General features: G+C 39.5%; 1 protein-coding gene across 12 annotated transcripts in view; it reads left to right on the top strand.

Moving 5' to 3' along the window:
- The window catches only part of KIF25 (kinesin family member 25), a 51931-nt gene that overhangs the window by 3614 nt on the left and 25828 nt on the right, over nucleotides 1-22489 (top strand). For 8 of the 12 annotated variants that reach the window (XM_064413985.1, XM_064413973.1, XM_064413983.1 and 5 more), the window contains 5 exons: nucleotides 1286-1402; nucleotides 3177-3315; nucleotides 6908-7011; nucleotides 8848-8930; nucleotides 10436-10478. In XM_064413985.1, the coding sequence (XP_064270055.1) occupies nucleotides 1352-1402; nucleotides 3177-3315; nucleotides 6908-7011; nucleotides 8848-8930; nucleotides 10436-10478 (420 nt within the window). In that variant the 5' untranslated portion in view covers nucleotides 1286-1351. Of the gene's footprint in view, nucleotides 1-1285; nucleotides 1403-2714; nucleotides 2791-3175; nucleotides 3316-5539; nucleotides 5611-6907; nucleotides 7012-8847; nucleotides 8931-10435; nucleotides 10479-22489 lie in introns of those variants that run through there. The other 4 variants (XM_064413975.1, XM_064413976.1, XM_064413982.1 and 1 more) reach the window with 3 other exon arrangements.

The raw sequence follows: 22489 nt of genomic DNA, 5'->3' as shown, positions 1-22489 counted from the left end.
AGCCTGTAACAATTTAAAAAAAAACAACCAAACCTCTTCCTGCTATTTCTTCTAAGAACTTTTTGTAATAGTGCTAAGGTGGTGCATTGTTGTACAGAGCTTCCACTTGCTCCAGGATGTTGTATTGTTCTTGCCAGTATCTCCTGTAGTTAAACTGCAATTAAATGTTTGCTTTTTACCTATTATCAGATGATTAGAATTGAATCAAATCCATTGTGTGAGTAGATTTAGTTCTTTCTTGTCTTTTATTGTACTCCTCTATGCTTTGCTAATTTAAATAACAGGGAATTACAATCACAGTGTGAATAAAATGTGGTGTGAGTAAAGTAGGATATAAGTCAGTGCAAGAGACAAGTGCATTTCAATAATAAAGAGGTAATTGATACTGGTTAATGAATGATAAATGTGAACAGGTGGCAGGGGAAAATAGCTGAATTTGCAGTTCATTTTAAGCACCAGGACTGTCAGAAAATTACAAAAATGCATTTTTAAGCGTTATGCAGATTCTTCTATACTGCAGAATTTCACAACAAGTCTCTACCGAGATGAGTCTTCTTGCATTCAAGCCTGTAAATATTTAATGTTGCATCATTTCTATTTTCCTTTTGATTTCAACATCTCAAAAAATTCTCAAGTGGCTGTAAAAATTGCTTTTGCATAATAGGTAATTTTAGACTGTTAGAAAGCATTCTTCTCCACAAACTTGAAAAATTGCTTTGGTTGCTGTGATCTCTGAAGGGCCAGAGTAGGGCTTTGCTGGCTCAGTTTGGCACCGTGGCAACCCCACTGATTGTAGTGGAGTTGGTGTTGTCAGGAGGCACAAAGCTGGGGGCTGTGTGTTACCCATTACTTCAGAACTTCAGCAGTTAACATGTATATGTTTGTCTTTGTTCTGCTTCACATCCTTCCACGGTGCTTTCTGCATTAAATCTTGTTTCCAGAGACTCTTAATGGTCTGTGTAACTAGCCCTTTTCCCTAAGTGAAGGCACAGTTTTAACCTTTTAGATCCACATAAATAAGAGAGTTTAGGTACTGCAGAAGCATTTTAGTAATGTGATGCTCAGGTTTATGACCGAAGAAAGTAGAATTTTGTGATGTTGGTCTGTTACCATGAGGTGATTCTTCACATAACTCAGAAAAAGGTAAAAGCAAAGAAATTAAGTATTGGCAACATCCTATGTAATCAGATAGATGAATTACAAATATTTACAGAGAAAAAGGGGACAGGATGCAATAGGAAACATGAGTGCTTTAAGTGATTTTTTTGTGATCTTTTTTGAATAGTATCAAGGGTTGGCTGGAAGAAGCACTAATGAAGTATTGCAGCTCTATGCTGCTCATGGCCAACAGATGGAATTTCAGAAGAGTTCTGTTTTAACCCAGCTGCATGGAGCAATAAAGGTAAAGGCATTTAGTAATAATGTAGATATAATCAATGCCCTAAATATTTACATACTTATCCAATATAGTAAACCCCAGAAAATGGTGTGATATGGACCTGATCTGTGGCTTTATTGTGTTCACAACAGGGCTTACAGTGGGGTGTGACAATGATTTCATAGTGGTTTTGCTGTAATAGGCTACAAAGTCACCTGAGAGGCTGGTAGAAATGGATGGTCCCAAACTCCAGGATCTTACATATAGGGTGCTGTTAATACTCGAGATAGATATTTTTGTAGACAAAACTTTACAATTCCCCATCTGACTATCATACAGACATCCCTGGAAACGGTAATTGTGATATACTTTAGCCAGGTAGGCAAATCCTTTGAAAAAGGCATTTGAGAACTCCACTGATTACTAAGAGTTCTCTGGCAGATCTCACAAGAACAGTAGTTTGCTGTATGCTCACTCAGGTTTTAATTTTGCATCAGAGAGACTGAAACTGTTCTCCTAGTGCCAGTACCATAATATTTGCCTTTGTCAATGTACTTTGTGAAGCTACAAATATCAGCTTTTCTCAGGGCAGCAACGAATGCCTGCATAAAATGACCAAAAAGTATCTCAGAAAAAAAATCTGATTCTTAACAGACAAAGGATACAGCTGAACTGGAGCATTGTTGGACTAGATGATTGTTGTATGGACCTATACTGTTTTATTCTAATTATAGCAGTTGTACTTTGTAAATTTTTTAGTAGTATTTTACATTTTTGATTAGCTAGAATGGCAGAACTGCTTGTGATGCAATACCAGTGGATTGAGGTAGTAAACGATGAGATGTCAATGAGTATTAGGAGGGAGCAAAGCTCTCTAAATGAAAGTCTAGATGAACAGTCATACTATACCCATAATAACAAAAAGATACTCCTTCCCATTTACATTGTATGGCTTTTGAGAGTGAGAAATGCAATGATTTTGTCCCTTTAGTTTAGATTGCCTTTTTATCATTGAAACAAATTAATTAATTCAAGGTCAGTACCACAGTTAGAAAAATAAAATGTCACAGAACATGTAACACTTTGTAACATAGACTGACAATAAAATATCAGTGTTTCTGTGGCATAAGGTATTGTTAAGTTCACCTTAGAGATGGTTTTATGTGTCCATTTCAGGACTTGGATGTCAAGAACTTTACTAATCCTAAAATCAGGTCAATTTGTTTTTATTTAAGTGGACTTGTAAGTGAATATAGGCTGATCTTACAAACATTTAAAAGACTCATCATGTATATTACGCTGAATTACATACGTATCAGTTTCTGGGTTTTTTCAGAATACATCTGTTGTCATAGAACATGCCTCAACTGAATCCTAGCAAATACCTTCTGATCCAAGTGTGGAAAATGAAAGTAAGGGATATATGGATCACAATTTTTCATTGCTAATTCTGGGTATGACTTAAAAGTCGACAGAGCCCACACATACTTATTTTTGTCTGGTGAAATAACAAAGAGACTTGGTTATACTTGAAGCTGTGTTACAGTCAAAATAGGTATGATAAAGTGATAAGGATCCATAAAATCTTGCTGAAAATTTTAGGAAATTACATTGCTAAATGTTTTGCAGGATCCTTCTCTAAACATACTGAAAGGTATTCTCTTGAAGGCTTCCTTTCATCAAACAGAGGGTTCTTCTTGCCTGTGATGTCTCACCATAATAATTTTGGTTGTTATATTGATTCTTCTTAACTGCTGGTTCTGTGTCTTTATAACATATTTTTCTTCTTGCTGAGAAGAGACTTAAGCAAGACCTGAAGAGCCTTCATTCATTTGCTCTTGAGCTTTCAAAAGGCTTTCAACTTGAAAGCAAGACTTGTCTTTACCAAGTTCTGGCAGCAGTCCAGGGGATACAGCTGCAGAATGAAGCAATGCAAAGTAAGACTCATTGCACTTAGATTTCAAACATGTAACATCAACAATGTAATTGTTTAATGTTACTAATGTTAAAGGTTGAGTTTGATTTTTGAGAAATGTGTCACTAAAGTTGTAGCATTTGTTTTTTGTTTGACATTAAATCATGAAGGAATTCTGAAGCATTAGAAGTACTGCAGAGGTTATGACTGATAATTTGAATTTGTCTTTTGTGTGGATTACAGGTGCTATTAGACTGCTGCTGAGTTGGCTCAGGCTTGTTATCTTGGCTATTTTAGAAGAGCCAAATAAAGAATGCATTGCTTTATAAAGCTGAAATTTGTCTGCTTTTGACTGTACCAAGAAAGGACTTGGATTATTTCAGAGGTTCCTGAAAATGCTGCCTGAAATTAGGATAGACTTGATTTTTAATATTTCTGTGTATTTATTGAGAAAAAAAAACCACAAAAAAAACTTCAAAATCAAAAACCAGTTGCATCTGCTGGACTCTAGATACTAACAGCACATGGATTGCTGTTTTGGAATTCAGACACTTCCTTGTTCACGTATACAAAGGAAAGAGAACCAGTGCACTGGTACACTGCCCTCATCCCTGAGGATTAAGTGTATTAGTCCTACACCTGGATCCCATGGTGTGGAACTCTGCAGTTGCTTTCAATATCCTTGATTCTGGTGAAGCTCCTACCAGGCCTGAGAATCACATGACACATGCAATGCTTAAATTGTCTGATGTGTAGCAGCCTGGTGAACTACAACAGATACACATATTTACAATCAGAGACCCTTTGTGATGCTCTGAAATCCATGTGCCACCATTTAAAAGATATGGCTTTTTTCCTTGAATTATTTCATTTTGGGACTGATTTGGTTCTGATGGGACTCCTCATGTCAATAGCAACAAACAGCACTCTTGGTGATGGGTGTTTACAGAACTGATTTCTGTATGTTAAGTACTAAATTATAAATAAAATTTATTTGATTACTGTATTATTCTTGTAGAGAAAATGCTCCTTCAAGGAAAAAATTCCAAAGTTGAAAATTAACTTTATCTGAAAAGTGAAGTTTTCTCTTATTGGAGCAGGGGTCTAAATGCACAGATATAAGATTGAGTTTGGCACTTGAGCTACTGTGGTGTAAATAATAAGTAGTCTTCAGAGACCTGGCAGAATTCCGTTGACTGTTCTCAATTTGTATTTCCTGGTGCATTGTTCTTTGAAATCATAAGTAGGAGAAACTTCCCTAACTATAACAAAATTACCATCCACTTTGGTGGATGACTTTTGTTTTGAATTTGGCTGGTTTTCAGTTCTCTGTCAGGTGTTTTAGATGGAGATTCTATTGTTAAGGTTAAATATGACCATTGGAATTGCCATCCTTAAATTACATGCAATCTTTTGTAGACAGAAAGCCCTAAGTATATATTACCAGTTTAATCTTAAAATAGACATTGAGAACAAGGGAGAAAATTACAGAAGAAGCATTTGAGTAGAAAAATTTCAACGTTGTAGTTGACTGGCAAGAAGCATTAAGAACCCCCAGGAACTATGGGGACTGCTACACATCCATATCTCAGACGTGCTGTGGCTGTGCTAGATTACGCTACTCCTATTTTTCATGTTCCTGTTATGGAACTTTGTGTTATGTGTGTATATCTCTTTGTGAAACCACACACAGAACAGATCAGGGATTACTTTTAGACCTTTGTTTGACTGAAGAAAAAGTGTGAGCACATCAGAATGTCTGGTGCAGCACTGAAGGGGAGGGAATAAAAAGCTCTGGGACTGTCGATTGAAGGAAGGACACTGTAAAGGTTACAGTCCTGAATATGCTTGCAAGACATCACAACTGTTAGACTGATGTTACTGTGATCAGTAACATTTAAACAGAGAAATTGCTGGCATTCCCAGCTCCCAGGAAATTTCCATATCAATTAATGAAATGGGCAAAGGATGGGGGAAAGGGATGTTTGTAATGGCTGCATTCATGTGGTGACTACTTCTCTTGCCTAATGAAGAGTGTGTCACTAGTATTTTAAAACAGATGTACCCAATGTCTACCCCGAGGTTAAGGATAAAAATGTAACGCCTGTATAGCTTGCATTTGATGCCAAGCAGAAAAGTAGGAAAATGTTAAATGAGTGTTTATATTTGTAACTGCATAACTACTTTCAGAAAAAAAAAAAAAGTTTAGAAATACTTTATGCATCAGGAAACTTTTTTTCTTTCAGGACTGGAATGATGGAAGAGTACCCTCAGCTTTACCTTACTGCTTGTTTCAGAGACTTAGGGAACTCAAAGTGTGTGTACACAAATATGTAAATGAAGATACTTATTGTGAAGTTACTTAAATAATAAATGAAATATTACTTATGTAATCAATGGACTCTAACCTTGCGTTTTAAAAATTACAGTATAATTAGGGGCCAGTGACGGTAAGTGGCCCTTCTGAAAATGTATGGTAACATATTTGCATGGGATGCTCCAAACCAAAGCATGCTCATATTACTCCATTGGGTACTCTCTTGCTGGATACAGAAGAAGGATTTTTCATAGTGAAACTCCTAGACATTGATTCCCCAGCTATTAACATGATGCTTCCCCTGCATGCATGCACTTGTTGACGAACACTGTGAGCTGGAGATGAGCAGCATGGGTATTAGAAAAAAGAGATCTTAGGAATCTCTAGTGTACACATGTCCCTTGAAATAATCTGTTTTTTAGTCTATACCAGAGAGATTAAATTGTATGTGTGACCATGCTGAGATACTAAGTCTGTTCCTTGCTCTGCAAGGTAGCACATACTGAGGCTGGTGGCCATATGGCTAATTCAGTCAAAACCCTGGTTTTGACTTCTTGATACGATATTGATTTCCCACTGGGATTCCTAAAAACTTGCTTTTTACACAAGCTTATAGTCGCATAATGTGTCTTCTGGGCTGTATGTTTGTTTTAGGCCTGCTCAGTGTTAATACAATTGGGCTGAAATAAAACGATTTGTCAAGCTAGAAGGCTTTTATAATGATCCATAAAAGTCTTTTCAGTTTGGTGAAAGACTCCCTAAGGTTCAAATGGTCCATCTTTTCTATGAATTCCTCATGGAATGATGGACCTATCTTAAAGGGGAACCTTACAACTGTTGTAAAGGATTAGTAGCACTGTAAGTGAGGCTGAGGGTAGATGACAGGGTAACTTCTTGTCAAGTTAGCCCACATGAGTCTAATAAATGCAGATGTGGTATGAGCTTTGCAAGTGACAGCCCCATCTAGCAGCAGGCTGCTTCAAATATACGTTTCAGGCTTTGCTGGCAGATAACATCACTCTGATTAAAATGACACATATGGGCTGCCTTTAAATATCTTACATTATTGATTGCTTTTCAAGACTTCACATGTATAGTTGTGGTAATAATTTGTAGCTTCACATAGCAAGAACTATGATCAGATTTTTCATAGATGTCTAGTAAATCAGAAACCAAGCCTCCTAACTGAAATTTGGTAGAAGTTGAGAAGGTTTGTGCTTATATTTCATGAGGTGCTACTGGACAACTCCTTTTGTAAAGTCATGGAGTTTATATCTCTGAAACTGCTTTCTTCTAGTGTTTCAGATAAAAGCTTTTGATCTTGAGCAGTCGCTACAAGAGGTGACAGAGAAATATGAGAAAGAAAAGCAGAAGAGGAAGGTTCTACATAACAGCTTAATTGTAAGTATGTTTAATAACAGAACATTGACTTATTTTGTTGGAATTATTCCCATAATTTCCTCACCAATATAAATAGAGAATATAATTCACATGGATATATCACTTGCCCCAGCTGTCTATATATGATGTGTTTATTTGCTGAGGCACATTTGTCTTTTAGTAAAGCCACTTCTTTCTTTTTACACACGATCTTCCAAATGCTCTCATGTGACCTGTTGCCATAAGGAATATCATCCATTTTGAATAGTGGACAAAAGTTGAGTTTCATTATCCTCTTCTCTAAATTTTCAGCTTCTGAAATGGTTTTGAAATTCTTAAAATTAAATAACTTGATACTGCAAAGTAGTCATTTTTTTTTTCCCAAATATCTCAAGTTGTATCCTGCTCAGCCATTAGTGATGGGGTCATTTGAGATTAAATTTTTCCTGTTTGTGCTTTAAATTCACTCTTCCTCCCCTCCCCACAAATGACTAGTTTTGGGTGTCCTGAATCAGGACCTGATTTTTAGAAACACAAGCCTCCTTCAAACAAATTTTTAAAAAGTTTTTCTAGCTGGGACAATGAATCACTTTGTTAAAAAGTACTTACCTTCTAAATTTTGCCTTGTGTTGCAGTTTACTGAAAGGATATTCCCCAGAGCAATGGGGTGTTAATACCAGTGGTCAATAGTCCTCACAGGCCGGCTGTGTTCAGTCATGTTATAGGTAAAAATAAAAATAGACCCAGTAGTAATAAAAATAATAAAAAAAAAATTATTCGCGACCATATTACAGTCCCAACAGCCGCCAATCAAAAATGACAGCGCAGACCCCGGGATACAGGCTGGGTGAACGCAGATTCGGCCTCCATCGCACCGAATCCCCCTCTGTCCACACTTGCTGCTCCACAGGGACAGTTCTTATACTCTTTTTCTTGCCTGCGGCAGAGTCCCTTTGTCTCCTTTCAAAGTTCATCATATTCATGTTGGTTTCTTTCTTCACTGGAAGCTGCACAAAACCTCATCTGGGAGGAGACTGATGTTCCTCCTCTGATTCCTGGAATCCTGTATTCAGGTGGAAGGTGTTGATGGTCCTGGTTATCTAAGATGTGTATCTTCATGGGCCATCACCACTGGGCATCCTCAGTGCACCCACCTGAACAACCATCTCCTGTGCAGCCGAGTTTTCCTTTGTATGTTAATGCCGTGTTCCACCCTTGTCAGCCAGCAGTGGTTTCGCCATCCTAGGATTAAACCATGGTCCTCCCTTAATAACATGTTTAATACATATTTCTATATTTCATAGGCATGAATTTCTACCATATCCCTAAGAAGTCATACAGAATGAGAACTGATCACCAACAAAATGGAGGAGATAAACATTTCTAAAATGTCCTACAGTAAAAAATCAGCTACTGGCTTTTTAATCATGTAGGAATACAGTGGAGAGGAAAATATACAACATATTTTATATTCCACATCTTCCTCAGGACTGGTGGAAGAGAAATGGAGTGTGTAATGTCTGTTGAGTTAATGCAAGTATCTGAAAAAGTTCATGTAAGGAGGAAGGAGAAAAAGGAAGGGAAGGGGAAAATGGCTCAGAGGTTTTTATTTTTGTCCATGTGACCTAGAGAAGGCTATACAATTCCAATGCTCTAAAGAGCTCATACTTCCTCAAGTCCTTTGTCCTACCTTACTAAGACAAATTATATTGATTCTATTTTTTCCCCACAGAGTCTAGGTCTGTGATGTGGTAAACACTGGCTTTCTTACACATGCTTATATCTGTTTGACAAATTTCAGTGTATTTATCCTCTCCAGTAACTTGTGTTAAATACAGCTTAATATTCTTATCCCAGGAACTGAGAGGAAATATCAGAGTCCACTGCAGGATTCGACCATTGCTACCTTTTGATGATGGTGCTGGACCTTCACAAGACAGGTAAACTGTTTTGGTTGTGTTAGAGCCTATCTGACTCAATAGTTATGTTTATATCAGAACAACTGTGCCCTTGATTTTTCTGGTTTTATGTGTGTGGGGAGACAATGATGGTGTCATAAAAACTAATTGCTGTTTTCTTTCTCCTGCTAAATTGGCTCTAGCCAATCTTATCCCCCTGCCTAAAAGTCCAACTTAATAGAAAACCATAGTTGTTCTGCCAAGCCAGGATTATCCTTGGCTTGGCAAAAGTAACACAGCTGCAATCAGTTTAGAGTGTATTCACTATCCTATACAAATTCTGGGATGCAGTAATGTGAGAGCTGCCAAAAGTCGTGGGTAGAGACACACACTCAGCGTTACAATTGTTTTGTAATGCTGTAGAATACATTGGCTGTCACCACAAACATTGGTAATTCTACTTCAGTCTAATTGGGCTCTGCATTCCTAATTTATAAAACAATTACTGTAACTGATGTGTCAAAACATTGCAAGAACCAAAAGGAAAATAGGGACTAGATGCAAGTATATGCTTAACAGGCTGAATTCTCCATAGATGACTAACATGAAAGAAAATAGGGATTGAAGTGTATTCAAAGAAAGAAAGCAAGAAGGGGAAAACTAGGTGGGTGGCTAGAAACCAGTAACATAATTTGCTTTATCAGTAAATAGCTGATTTGGGGCTTCTTTTACTTTCACTGCCTGGTATTTCTAAAAGAGTACATTCAATGTTTTAAAGTTTATTAATTTTTGACAAAGTTTAAAAAATATTGTTTTAATTAAAGCAAAGTCAAAAATAACAGGCAAGATATTTCAAGAAGCCTGAAGTTGAAACTTGCATTAGCCTATGCTTGGTACACCTGGGAAGGAACCCACTCACTTTTTTTTGGTGCAGTATGAAATAGTGCAATCAGGTGCTGACTTGCAGTGTAAAACAGGATGGACTGGGCCAAACAAATAACTTTCATGGGTAAATTTCTAAATGTATCAAAAAGTAATTTAAATAACACTTATCTATAAAACTATGGACTGATTCTCCAAAACCTTGCACACATAAATAGACTTATACACCTTAGTAATCCCAGTCAGTGTTTGGACTAATCATGGATTCAAGATCAAGGACAAATACCTGAAAAAAGGGTGTTTTTCACTTTAATTTTCTAAAGTGAAAGCCTCTTGTTGCAAACTCATGAAACAATCACAAAATAATAGAATTGATTGCCATGTGCATTCATCTTAATTTGGTTTGTTCTAAATGTCTTTTCTAAAGCAGAAAATTTTGCTTGATTGCACTTAAATTTTGCTTGCCTTCACTTTAATTTGATCTTTACTCAAAATTAGCTGTGATGTTAGTATGTACATAGGGTGCAATAATACTGGCAATTCTGAAAGGTACTCTTCAGACAGTGTGTAGTTCACAGACACTTTAAACATCGTTTTTTCTCAGCTAAGTGGAACACTTATGGTTTGAAAGGTACCTGTTCTTCCCCTTTTTTCTTCCTTTACAGGCAAATAAACTTTTCAGAAAAAGTGGCATATGCAGCTGATGATGTGAGTATTTTATTGTGGAATTCAACAGCACATTCACAGATACAACAAGAAACAAAAGGGGCATGAGAATCATGAGTTTCAAAAAAACCAAAACAACAAGGCCAGGTGGTGCTCAGATTTGATTACTCGTGGGTGCAATGGCAGGTGGTTTGTGCTATTTTCATCCTGACTCTTTGTAGTGATAATAGCTTGGAGCTTCTGCTGGGGCAGCCATCCTTTAACCGGAGGTTGAATGTTTGCAACAGTCAAACTGCTGCTAACTTCCTGTTGTCAGTCCCTTTGAGCCACTTGTATGTGCTGTAGCTGTTTCTAAAATTACGTCAGGTTTTTTCATATTTCACTATTGCAACACAGCTAATGCATTGGGACAGAAATCTGATACCTTGTGAACCACATCAGCCTATGTGGTGCTGCAGTCAAGCATGTTAAAGTATCCTGGCTTAGATTAATTAGAGGAAGAATGGTCATTGAGGTTGCAAATCCAAATGGCATTCCAGCATTAACTGAGGCCATTACCAAGATATAAAATTTAAAAAGGCATAGTAGTGTGAGTTAAGGTCAGTGTATTAACTTGGGTTTTAATTTTCATAACTGCCATAGTTCTTTTGGCTACTTACATGGTGATGAGCCAAATTCTCTGTTATAGTGTAGTGCTTGATATATTGCTGAAGTGACCTACAGTATGTTATGCATTTAAATCTCCCAAATTATACTTTCATTAGGCAGATCTCACTTGTATAATATGTATAATTATATATATATATATCTGTATCTATATCTATATGTCTGCAATTAGGTAACTAATGGAACTCATAAAGAGATGAAGAAAGTAAATATATCAGGAGATAAAAACCAGGGACCTGTAATGGTAGACATAGTATTCTGGATATCCTGACACATTTATTGTACTATAAAATACTGCAGCCATTTCTGACCTGTTAAATTTTATTGCATAAGGATGAAATTAGGCATATTTAGGAATATTTAGGTTTTGGATTATTTCATATAGATATATGATGTATTACAGTATTGATATGCTTACAGGCAAGGCAGTATTGGCTTACTTATGCCAATTTATGAGTTTTAGTTTGTATGAAAGAGTGACCTTCAATATGATAATCTTATTAAATATTTCAGGAATATAAATATAAGCACGGGATTGAGAAATGAAATTTGTAAAATGCTAACTTCCTGGTTTTGAAAAACACAACATAGACTCCAAGTGTTTTATTGGTTTGCCTGGACATTCACTGAGTTAAAATACTTGCCAGTTTTAATCAAACACCGGAAGTCTTTGTTAGTTTCTTCATATGAATTTATCTTTCTTTAAGAAAAAAAAGTGTTGCAAGAATCCTTCTTACAAAAAGCAGTCGATTTAGACTAATCTTACAAAAGTAAAGGAAAATAATGTTTGTTCCCTGTTTACTTTGTTAGCAACTGAAGATGTTATGCTAGTGGCTAAGATAAATGTGCAATTTTCAGATTAAAATATGGAGCTTGACTTGTATTGAGCTTTTAGTTGCAGCACAGTAAATGATTGTATTTCTGGAAACAAGTTAACCATTTCCCAGATAATGATTTAAAGGAAATTTTAGATCAAGGTGAAGGAAGACTGTGTGTGGTAGATGAAATAAATGGGCAGGAGATCTTTCTCCTTTTTAATGCCTTTATTAAGAAGAATCAGCTCAGGTGGGGAGAAATCGACGGGTTGCACCCACACCGCCATTGCTCCCAGGCGTGGCACGAAGAAGGAGGATGATGCAGCTTTGTCCACTGGTCTGCAGACAGAGCTGGGGACTCTGTCCTCACGGGAGAGTCGTAGAGTCCTTAGCTTGTTTGTTTAACACTCCGGGATGTCTTCTTAATCACTATCTTTTCAGGTTAAGGTGAGAAACAAAAAGGTTCAAGCAGGTACGGGACTATGCTCCTATCCTTAGACGTTACTTAAGTCACTTGTTGGCTCGTGATTTTAGGGGGTCTTCTTTACAGTAAAAACTGTAAAACTGTAAAAAAACCCAGGGTGCAATGCATTTCTCATCTGCATGTTGGCTCTGGTGTCACTGCCCATTCTCTTTACCCTGGAGGGTTTCCCTTGGTATCTTTTTGGCAACCGGCCAGCATCAGAGGAACAATAGTTAATCACCGGCCATTAATGGGCGATTAAGGACTTTTTCTTTGGCAGCACACCCAAAGAAGTCTGACAGGTTTGACTTGGTTTTTTTTTTTTAACTCTGAAACTTAAAAAAAAATACAACTTTCTATTCATAACAGTAGAGACGCTGAGTTTATTAGTTTTGCTTTTTAAATCATGACTGCCTCCCCAGAATTTTTTTCCTGAAAATATTTTGTGTGTAGCATAATCAGGCAGTTATTTGCCATGATTATGTTAGAAAGCAGTGCCGCATTTGAGAACCAGATTCATGGAGACTACATGACTTGCATTTAGTCTCTGAGTGGGTTTTTTTTGTTTGTTTAGAAATTCATATAATTCTTAAGATGCATGGTCTTTTCTAACATATTGTTCATCTTGTGTAGAGAAACATGATTCTGATTTTAAGTCTAAAAAAGCTTAAGATTTTACTAAGTGTACCAGAAGAGTATTGCATTTCAGTTTTTGAGTTACTTGAAGGTTTTTGAAGTTGTCTTTTTTGCTGTCCTGTGTATGCTCAGCTCCTCAACATAACAACTGTCTGAGCCTTTCTTCTGAAGCTTATTGTGCAATAACTGTGGAGAGTGAGTACATACCACACATCAGGTTGAACCACTCCACACAGATTAGGACACTGAGCAGTGCTGGTATTGTCAGTACCCGAAGAAGCTGTGAGGGTAGTCAAACACTGGCACAGGTTGCCCAGAGAGTGTTTGGATCTCCATCTTTAGAAACATTCAACGCCTGACTGGACGTGGTCATTACAAATGCTCATATGAAACTTCTGCCTGTTAACAGTCAATTCTTTTGTTTCTATGTTATGCAAATAGTGTTTTTTTTTCTCTTATTTCTCACCTTACAGCAAGCTTGTCTGCAAGTATATTAGATATCTGAATCAGAAATTTATTCTGTCATTCTATATATTTTGCATTTTTTTTCCTTTTTCCTTCCCCCAGAGCCTGTTGGTTACTGATTCTATTAGAATTTTTGTGTCAGACCATTTAGTTGCAATGTTGTACTGACATCTGTACTCAGCTAAATTTGCCAGTACTGGGGTGGGTAACATAGCTCGTTCTGTAGAGTAAGTGTTTTGTCATCATTAGTTTGATAATTACACATTTCTCTTCTCCAAAGAGGTAGTGTCCTGGGTTAGGGCAAATCTGGGAGAAAACCTCCAAAAGGGGCCCCCCCCAGAAAACAAACCCACACTGCCCCTCCCCCCTACCGGTTCAGGAAGGATTCCTCGGAGAGAAGTGGAAAGAACCTGTTTATTTAACAGGCAAAACATCCCCAGCACATAAATGAACAATACTGAATGACAACACTCTTTCACTGATCTGAAAAGGATGACAAATTCAGAAAATCTCTCCCGGGAGTGGTTGCTCAGTTGTCAGTCCCTCTGGCACTGGGGATAGCTGCTGCAGCCACAAGATGCAAACTCTTGGTGTTTCCCAGGTCCCAGGCTGGAGCAGGTTTGAGTGGTTCCAAAAAAAAAGAAAGGAAAAACTGTCCAGGGAAAGATTTGGACTGCTTAGCTAAACTAACAAGCAGAAGCAAAAAGCAAAAGCAAAGCAGGAGCACAGCAGAAGCAAGAGCAAGAGCAAAGCAAAAAAGCAAAAGCTGCACTATGTACTGCCCCATCTCTGTGTCCCGCCAGCCGTGGGGGAGCAGACTGATAACAAATCAAAACAAAACATTCGCTCTTCAGAGCCAGTCTTGAAGGCACAGAACATAATATCCAGTATAAACAGAACAAACGACTGGGGATACAATCATCATAACATCATCCTAGGACAGGTAGAAATACTCATAAGCTCAAAGGAAAAAATTTGATGTTTATTAGCCTTTTGCACACTGGAAAAGGCTAATACTAACATATAAAAATAACAACATGTGATTGTTATTTGGTCAGCTCTTTATAATTTCAGTCTGTGGCAATACTTATTTGAAGGCCACTAGTTCAGCACTCCAACCCTCTTGTCTGAAGCACATTAGGCATTTCAGCACTCCCATCAAATGCAGTAATGTTACCACAGGTTAGTAAGCTAGAAAATCTCTGAATTGGATGAAGTGTGCTGGAGAGTTTCTACCCAATTTGTTGTAAACTCCCACATCTTTTTCTTTGCTTTTCTCAGCAATTAAGCAGCATTTGCTATGAGTAGCAGAAGAGCACATAATTTGCTAGCTAAGCTATGTCAGACTGCTGTAATTGTACTCTGGTAATGGTTTAAAGGGCTGTTTACATATTTGTCAGACTTACAAAGTTACTGTATAACTCATCTGGAAAGCGCATTCCACTAAAAATTCACTGAATTCTACAGATTGTTGTAGTGCAGCTCATTTTCTTAGTTGTGGACTACCATGTTATTTAATAAAATGTGCATCTTTTGCTTAGTTGTAGACAGAGCTATCTATGAAATCAATCTGAAAAGACACTGTCAAAATTTGCCCAACAATAAAAAAACCACTCTTTTTTGCAATGATTTTTTGCCTGTATTGGCAGTTGAAGAGCTTGCGTTTACTTGCCTGTGCCCTTTCTAGGTCCAATAAACAGTTCAGGTAAGGGTTTGGATCTTTCTCTTGAACTTAAGTGCATCTTTTGTGTTGGTTGTTATTTAATAACCTGAATGGCTTTTGTTATAAATGAAAAATTAAAAATAGCCAATTTCAATAAAAAAATTAAAAATAGAATTTATTTCGTGACCATAATACAGTCCCGACAGCCACCAATCGGTCGGACAGCATACCACCCCCGGGAGGTGATGCGGGTGAATGTGAGATTGGTCTCGCTAGCACCAGTTCTTCCCCATCCACACTGGCTGCTCCGAGGCAGCGGTTCTTATACAGTTTATTTTGCCCGCGGCATAGTGTTTTGTTTCTTTCTAAGTTCTTCATATTCAAGTTGGTTTCTGTCTTTGGCTCGGGCTGCACAAAGCCTTCGTCCGGGAATGGAAGAATACACTTCCCCGATTCCCGGAATCTGGCATTCAGGTGGAAGGTGTTGATGGCTCTGGTCATCTCAGGTAGGTATCTCATCCAGGCCATCATACTGGGTGCATGTTTCTGTGAATGCCCATCTCCTGTGCAGCCGAGGTTTTCTTCACATGTAAATGTGGTGATGCCTCTCTGCCCATCTGCCGAGGTTTCGCCATCCTGGGGAAGAATCTCTCCCTCCCGCTCTGTGTACCAGCCATTTATTTTACACATATATATTTTATACATCTTTTATTTCCACGAATTACTAACCATATTTCTAACAATTTCCTCCCCTCTTTTATCAACACATTAATTCATGGATTATTCTAAAAATTAACCCACGTGTTTTATTTTTATCTTTTTAGTGAATCTATATACATACATGTGACTTGTCTTTTAATCGTCCTGAGGTATTTCCTGATATTCCCTGAGTTCTGACCTGTTGTGCTCAATTTGCTTTTCAAATTGAACTAGGGCGTTAGCTGCCCATTTATGTGGAGTATCCTCCTCTAATTTCATAATTTTTGACACTGGGTTAGTTTTCCCTGTTGCAAGTTCTGGGTCCATTGGCATGGCTGCGATTTACGTCCCTTGTACTACTGAGTGTATCAGTCAGATAAAGCAAGGGATCAGACAGGGTAGGAAGATGACTCTGGCTATGGAACAGAGAATAAAGAATATTAACTTCTTCCACCATGCCCCATTAAACAGGTTGTCCCACCAGGAAGCACTTAGGATCGAGTTCCACTTCTGGATGGGCACATGGACAAACTCTTTTTATTTCAGCTGCAGGTCCTTGGATAGTCTCCCCATAATCATCAATTTCAATGTAGCATTCAGACTCATTGAATTTGCCACATACTCCCCCTTCTTCCCCTAATAGGTAATCCAATGCTATTCTATTCTGGTAGACAAAAGCCCTCATCTGGGAATGCTGCCTTGATAGTAATGCCAGGGCATCTGCAGTGTGGTTGGATACGATTTCTACCACTGCCTGGAGTCTGATTAACCGGTTCAGGAGATATATTGGGATACGGTAACCCCAACTACCATCCTGAGCCCAAGTAGCAGGCCCATAATGTTGGAAAATACATTCCGCGGGCCATTCCTCTTCCCCCCATTTCTGGCTACCTTCAAAAATTGGGAATTTTTTTCTTACATCTCTCTTTTGATGGTCCGGGGTCTCATATAGGGGAGCCCCTAGCGAGCTGCTTTCCAACCGAGGCAAGGTGAAAAAAGCTGGCCTGATCAACCCCAGGGTGCATGACCCCTTCCATTTCAAAGGCAACTCACTATATACTTTTTTCCCACAAATCCAGCATATTCAGTTCGGTGCTTTCCAATTCTTTACCTCCCTTGGTCTATCCCAAAAGTCTCTTAACCCCCCTAGGGATTGGAAAGGGTTAGCCCCAGCCTTCTTGTTCCAGCAGAGTCCTATCCTTTCACTCCATTTGCATTGGTTATCTTTCTTCTGACTCCAATACCCTGAGGGAGGTTCTGGTTGCCACCTTTGGCTTTTGTTATCTGAGTTTACGACCAGCTTGGAAATGCAGGGAGTGAAACCTATGATTTCTGTATATTCCCTTCCTTCCCTACTTATACAAAGTGTCCCAATTACTCGCTGACCCAAAATCCCTCCCTCGGGTCATTGAAATAATCTGGAAATTTTGGTATGATTCCACTTTAACAGCTGTTCTGGGGTTAACCCTTCTCCTTTCCAAGGCCACTTTTCGGCCAATTTTAACCCCCCACATATCCAGCAATTTGTTATACCTAACTCTGTAGAGATTTCCTGCATGAGGTCTACGAATAAGTTTTTGTCTGATGCTGGCAGACCAAACTCACTATATTGTTTTTCCAATTGTTCATAGTGTTCACTTAAAGTTTTTAATCTTTCCTGCTCGATCCTGCGTTTTCTCATTTCGGATTCCTGCCTTTTTAATTCATGGGTGACCTCTGGAATTTTACTTTCAGGGTCCACCCCTTCTTTATTCCGGGAAAAACAAAAGGTTTTATCATATTGGAGGCAAGCTCGATCATCGTGATCTTCGAGTAAACCTATGATGATCAGTTCATTTCCCAAAGGAATCTTATTCTCGTATTTTAGATTCTCCCCCACCCAATATGTTTTTCCCCCCACTGTACATGTTCCCAGCTGTTCATTGTTATACCATAACTTATTCACCTGATAATAACCCACAAAATTGAGTCCATCCTTCCCCCAGACCATACAGTATGATTGCACTTATCGCATATTGGAATCTTAACAGGTTCAATACCACGCCTTTTTCTTATATGGATTGACTTACCCATTCTGGACGCTACCTCTTGCGAGATGCAGGCTTTTTCCCCCTCTTTCAGACAAGCTCCATATTGAGTGCTATTTAATCAACAGTACCTGCATGCTGTGCCTTTAGTGCAGTCTCTAGAGGTGAGGTTAGGTGAAGCCTCCGCTTCACCCTGACCATCCTCGGTGCAAATTTTACAAATCCGGCTGGGGTCCCACCAATTCAAATCGGTTTGGGTTTCGGCATATGCGCTAGTCCTGAGGCACATGACTAGACTCAGGCTCATGAGGGTTACTCTGACTATCATTCCTCTGCCCCCACTCTTGCCCACTGGGTTGCCACCAGCGGTGGGGAGAACGATGTTCTTGGCAGCAGGAATTAATATGTTGGAGATCATAGCTGGCCCGAGCTGCGTACTTTCGCTTAAAAACTCCCCACCAGTTGAGTCTTACTGGCTGGGCACTGCAGGGTACTTTCTTCCCTTTCTGGCACTTGATCGACAAAATTTGGGCCCGATATTGAAGTTTTCCCCCTAATCCGTTCTGAAAAAGCCTAAACCACGGTATAGAGTCTGCTTCAATCACTCGTAGTTCTGTGAGGAGTGTCAAGAATAGGTTAGTCACACGCACTTCCTGGTTAAAACAATCTTCCCACAGACCCCTGGGCCTCACCCCCCTTTCACAGTGAGCCACTCACGTTATTTTACAATAATAACACCTAAACGATACAAATGGGTGACAAGGGCAATCCAGCTCTTGGCATTGTATCCGGTCAATCTTGGTCATTAGCGTGGTCTGCACAGAGTTAGCTTCAGATTTCCAGGAGGAGAGATGGCCTCCCACTTGGGTGTGTTCTTTTGAGATTCCACTCGTTTGACTCTTGATGCATGCATCCAACCCTTTTCGGCTGTATCTGTGGTCGAAATAACAAGAAAAGGTCCTTCCCAATGAGGGGATAACGGTACGTCCTTCCAGGTTTTTATAAGGACGTGGTCTCTGGGTCAGACGGGATGAATGGAAAAACCCATAGGAGTCCCCTGCATTACAATTCCTTGTTTTCTTAGTTCTTGTAGGTTCCTGTTAATAGTTACCAGATAAGGTCTTATTTGCCCGTCCTCAATTCTGGGGTGTCCTATTGGCATTCCGTGTTCATAGGGCATCCCATATAACATCTCAAAAGGTAATATCCCTGTTTCTGAATTTGGCAGAGTCCTGATATTTAGTAGAGCTAGCGGTAGGCATTTAATCCAGGACATCTTGGTTTCTAATATTAATTTTGTTAACTGTGCTTTAAGTGTTTGGTTCATCTGCTTGACTTGACCACAGCTTTGTGGGTGCCAAGGGGTGTGATATTCCCAGCAGATCCCCAAGGCTTCTGCCATTTGCCTTATTACCCTAGAGATAAAATGGGTGCCTTGATCTGAGTCGATATATTTTACCAGTCCGTATCTAGGCACAATCTCTTCTAACAATATTTTCGATACCACATGTGCGGTTGCCCGGGAGCTAGGAAATGCCTCTACCCAGTATCTTAGTTTGTTTACTATGACTAGTAGACATCGGTACCTTCCTACCTTTGGCAGATCAGTGAAGTCGATCTGGACCCTTTTAAAGGGTCGATATGCCACCAGTCGGCTTCCCATTGCTGTTTGTTTTGCTCGGTTCTGATTGATTCTCTGACATATCATGCACCCCTGTACCTCTTGCTTGGCTAATTCATATATTCCTTTACACCCAAGGAATCTTAGAACTGATCCACTAATGCCTGGGTTCCCCAATGGGTCTGTGCATGTAACCTTTTCAAAATTTTCTGTGTGTATTCCTTAGATACTAATTCTCTCCCATTGGGTAATTTCCACTTGTTTCCATCTAACTTTCCCCCTATCTTTTTATATTCCTCAAATTCTTTTTCAGAGAGGTGGGGGGGAAATTCCCGTATTTCCTCCTCACAAATCTCTGGGGTACTTACCGGTAGGAGTGCTGCATGTTTAGCCTCCTGGTCCGCCAGATTGTTACCCCTTGTTTTAAACTGAGTTCCCGTTTGATGCCCTTTCACATGTTCTATAGCGATGGCTTCGGGTTCTCTTATAGCTGCCAGTATTTGTTTTATCAATTCTTCATGCACTAGTCCCTTCCCCTTAGTGCTGATCAGCCCCCTTTCCTCCCCAATTTTTCCAAATGTGTGAACTACCCCAAAAGCATTTGTTCAGTCTGTGTAAATGGTTCCGATCTTACCTTTTAGCCTCAGCAGGGCTCTTAGCACCGCGTATAGTTCACACGCCTGAGCCAACCATCCTGCATTTAGGGGACCTGATTCTACCGTCTCCCCGGTTACCCCATCTACGATAGCGTGTCCAGTTTTTCGTTTTCCCTCTGCAATCCGGGCTGATCCATCCACGAACCATTTTTCCCCTGTTTCCAATTCTTCCTCCTTCAAATCAGGTCTGATTTTTGTTTGCAACTGGACTATCTCAGCACAATCGTGGGTGGGTACATCCGAGGCTTCCCCGTATAAGAACTGAGCCGGGTTTTGGGCTGTTGTGGTCTTCAATTCCAAATCATGAGAGTGAATCAGAATAGCCTCGTATTTCAGAAGCCTTGCGTCTGTGAGCCACTTCTCTGCCTTCTGTTGTAAAATATTCCTGACACTATGTGGGGACTATACCTCTAAAGGAGCCCCAAAAGTTACTTTCTTGGCTTCTTCTACTAACATCGCTGTTGCCACTATAGCCTGGAGGCAAGTGGGCCATCGCAGGCTGACAGGGTCTAATAGCTTTGATGCATAACCCACCGGTTTCCTTGATCCTGCCCAGTTTTGTGTTAACACCCCATACACAGTGTGATTACTTACATCTACAAACAGTTGGAAAGGTCTTTCTACATCTGGCAGACTTAATACCGGAGCTACTATGAGAGATTCTTTTAGTCTTCTAAAACCCATCTCATCCTGTTCATTCCACTTAAGATTTTCTGTAGTTAACTTTTCATACAAAAATTTTACTTTTTCACTGTATCCCTCAATCCATTGCCAACAGAAGCCCAAAAGTCCCAAAATCTGCCTCACCTCCCACTTTGATTGAGGTGAGGGCAGGGAGATAATCCCTGCGATTCTCTCAGGATCTAGCTTTTTCTTCCCCTTTACGAGCCAGTAGCCTAGATACTTTACCTCTGGTTCCGTAAATTGGAGTTTAGTTTTTGAAACCTTTAAACCTCTATTTCCCAGAAAATTTAACAGGGTTAAATAACAGGTGGTTATCCTTACCCCTTCTTCATTAGGTCCTGCAATCAGTAGGTCATCTACATATTGCAGCAGCTTGGTCCCTTTTATTGGGACAAATTCACTTAAAAGTTGTTCAAGGGCCTGACCAAACAGGCGAGGTTAGGTGAGTCTACAAATCCCTGGGGCAGGGAGGTGCACCGGAGTTGCTGTTTATGGTTTGTCTCCGGATCTTCCCATTGAAAAGCAAAATAATTTCGGCTTTTCTCTGCCAGAGGGCATGTCCAGAAAGCATCTTTCAAATCAATCACACTGTACCAAATATCCTCTGGTGAGACATTATTCAATAGGGTATACGGGTTGGGGACCATGGGGAACAAAGTTTTAGTCTTTTGGTTTACTGCCCTAAGATCTTGTACAAGGCGATAGCTCCCGTCTGGCTTCCGGACCACCAGAATGGGAGTGTTATGCCTCAACATACAAGGTTCCAAGGTCCCCTTCCGAATTAGATAGTTTATTATGGGTTTCAACCCTCACCGACCCTCAAGGGGTAATGGGTACTGTTTTACCCTAATAGGATCCTCTGGCTTTTCAATTTCTGTACGGATAGGTTCCATTTCCAATTTCCCTGCCTCCCCTCCTGTGTGCCATACTTTGAGATTGATTTTTTTCCCTCATCTTCTGAGGTCAGCTTATATAGACTTACCACAAGCTGTGATTCCTGCGCTATCAAGCTTCTGCCTAAACCTACCATTAAGTCTCTCCCTAACAAATTATAATCGGCCTCTTCTACCAGCAGCATATTCCCTAACCACATTTTATTCTCAGATTCCACCTCTACATTTTTTATCACCAGTACCTTAAAGGGTTCCCCTTTTGCTGTGATTACCATAATGGAATCTTCACTCTTTGAACACCCTTGAGGTAAACGTTTTACAGTAGTTCTCTCTGCACCTGAGTCTACTAAAAACATTGTTTCTTATTTCTGAGGTCCAATCCTAAGTTTTATCAAGGGTTCTCTCTGTGTTACATACATCAAATTAAAAAGCCCTTGACACCTCTAGTCCTCCTGGAGCATCTTCTTGTCTTTCATTCTTTTCTTGCACTCTCTTTGGAAGTGTTCCTTCTGTCTGCCGTAGTAGCACTCTGGTGCCTCCCTCTGCTGGGGTGCAGGTTTCTTCAGAGGATGCGTGGGTTTTCCCGAAGGTTTCCGAGTACGTGCTGCTCCTCTCATGGTGGGATCTTTTTCTTGTTTCTGGGCTTCTCGGACTGCTGCTACTAGGACCTTAGCCTGAACCTTTTGCTTCTCATCCTCCCTTCGCTTGTATACCTTTTGAGTCTCCCACAACAACTCTTGCAATGACTTTTCCTGCCAGTCCTCT

This window comes from Passer domesticus, chromosome 3, assembly GCF_036417665.1.
Source record: "Passer domesticus isolate bPasDom1 chromosome 3, bPasDom1.hap1, whole genome shotgun sequence".
Taxonomy (NCBI): Eukaryota; Metazoa; Chordata; class Aves; order Passeriformes; family Passeridae; genus Passer; species Passer domesticus.
Note: the sequence above shows the minus strand (reverse complement) of the source record. Positions and strands in the feature narration are given on the sequence as shown.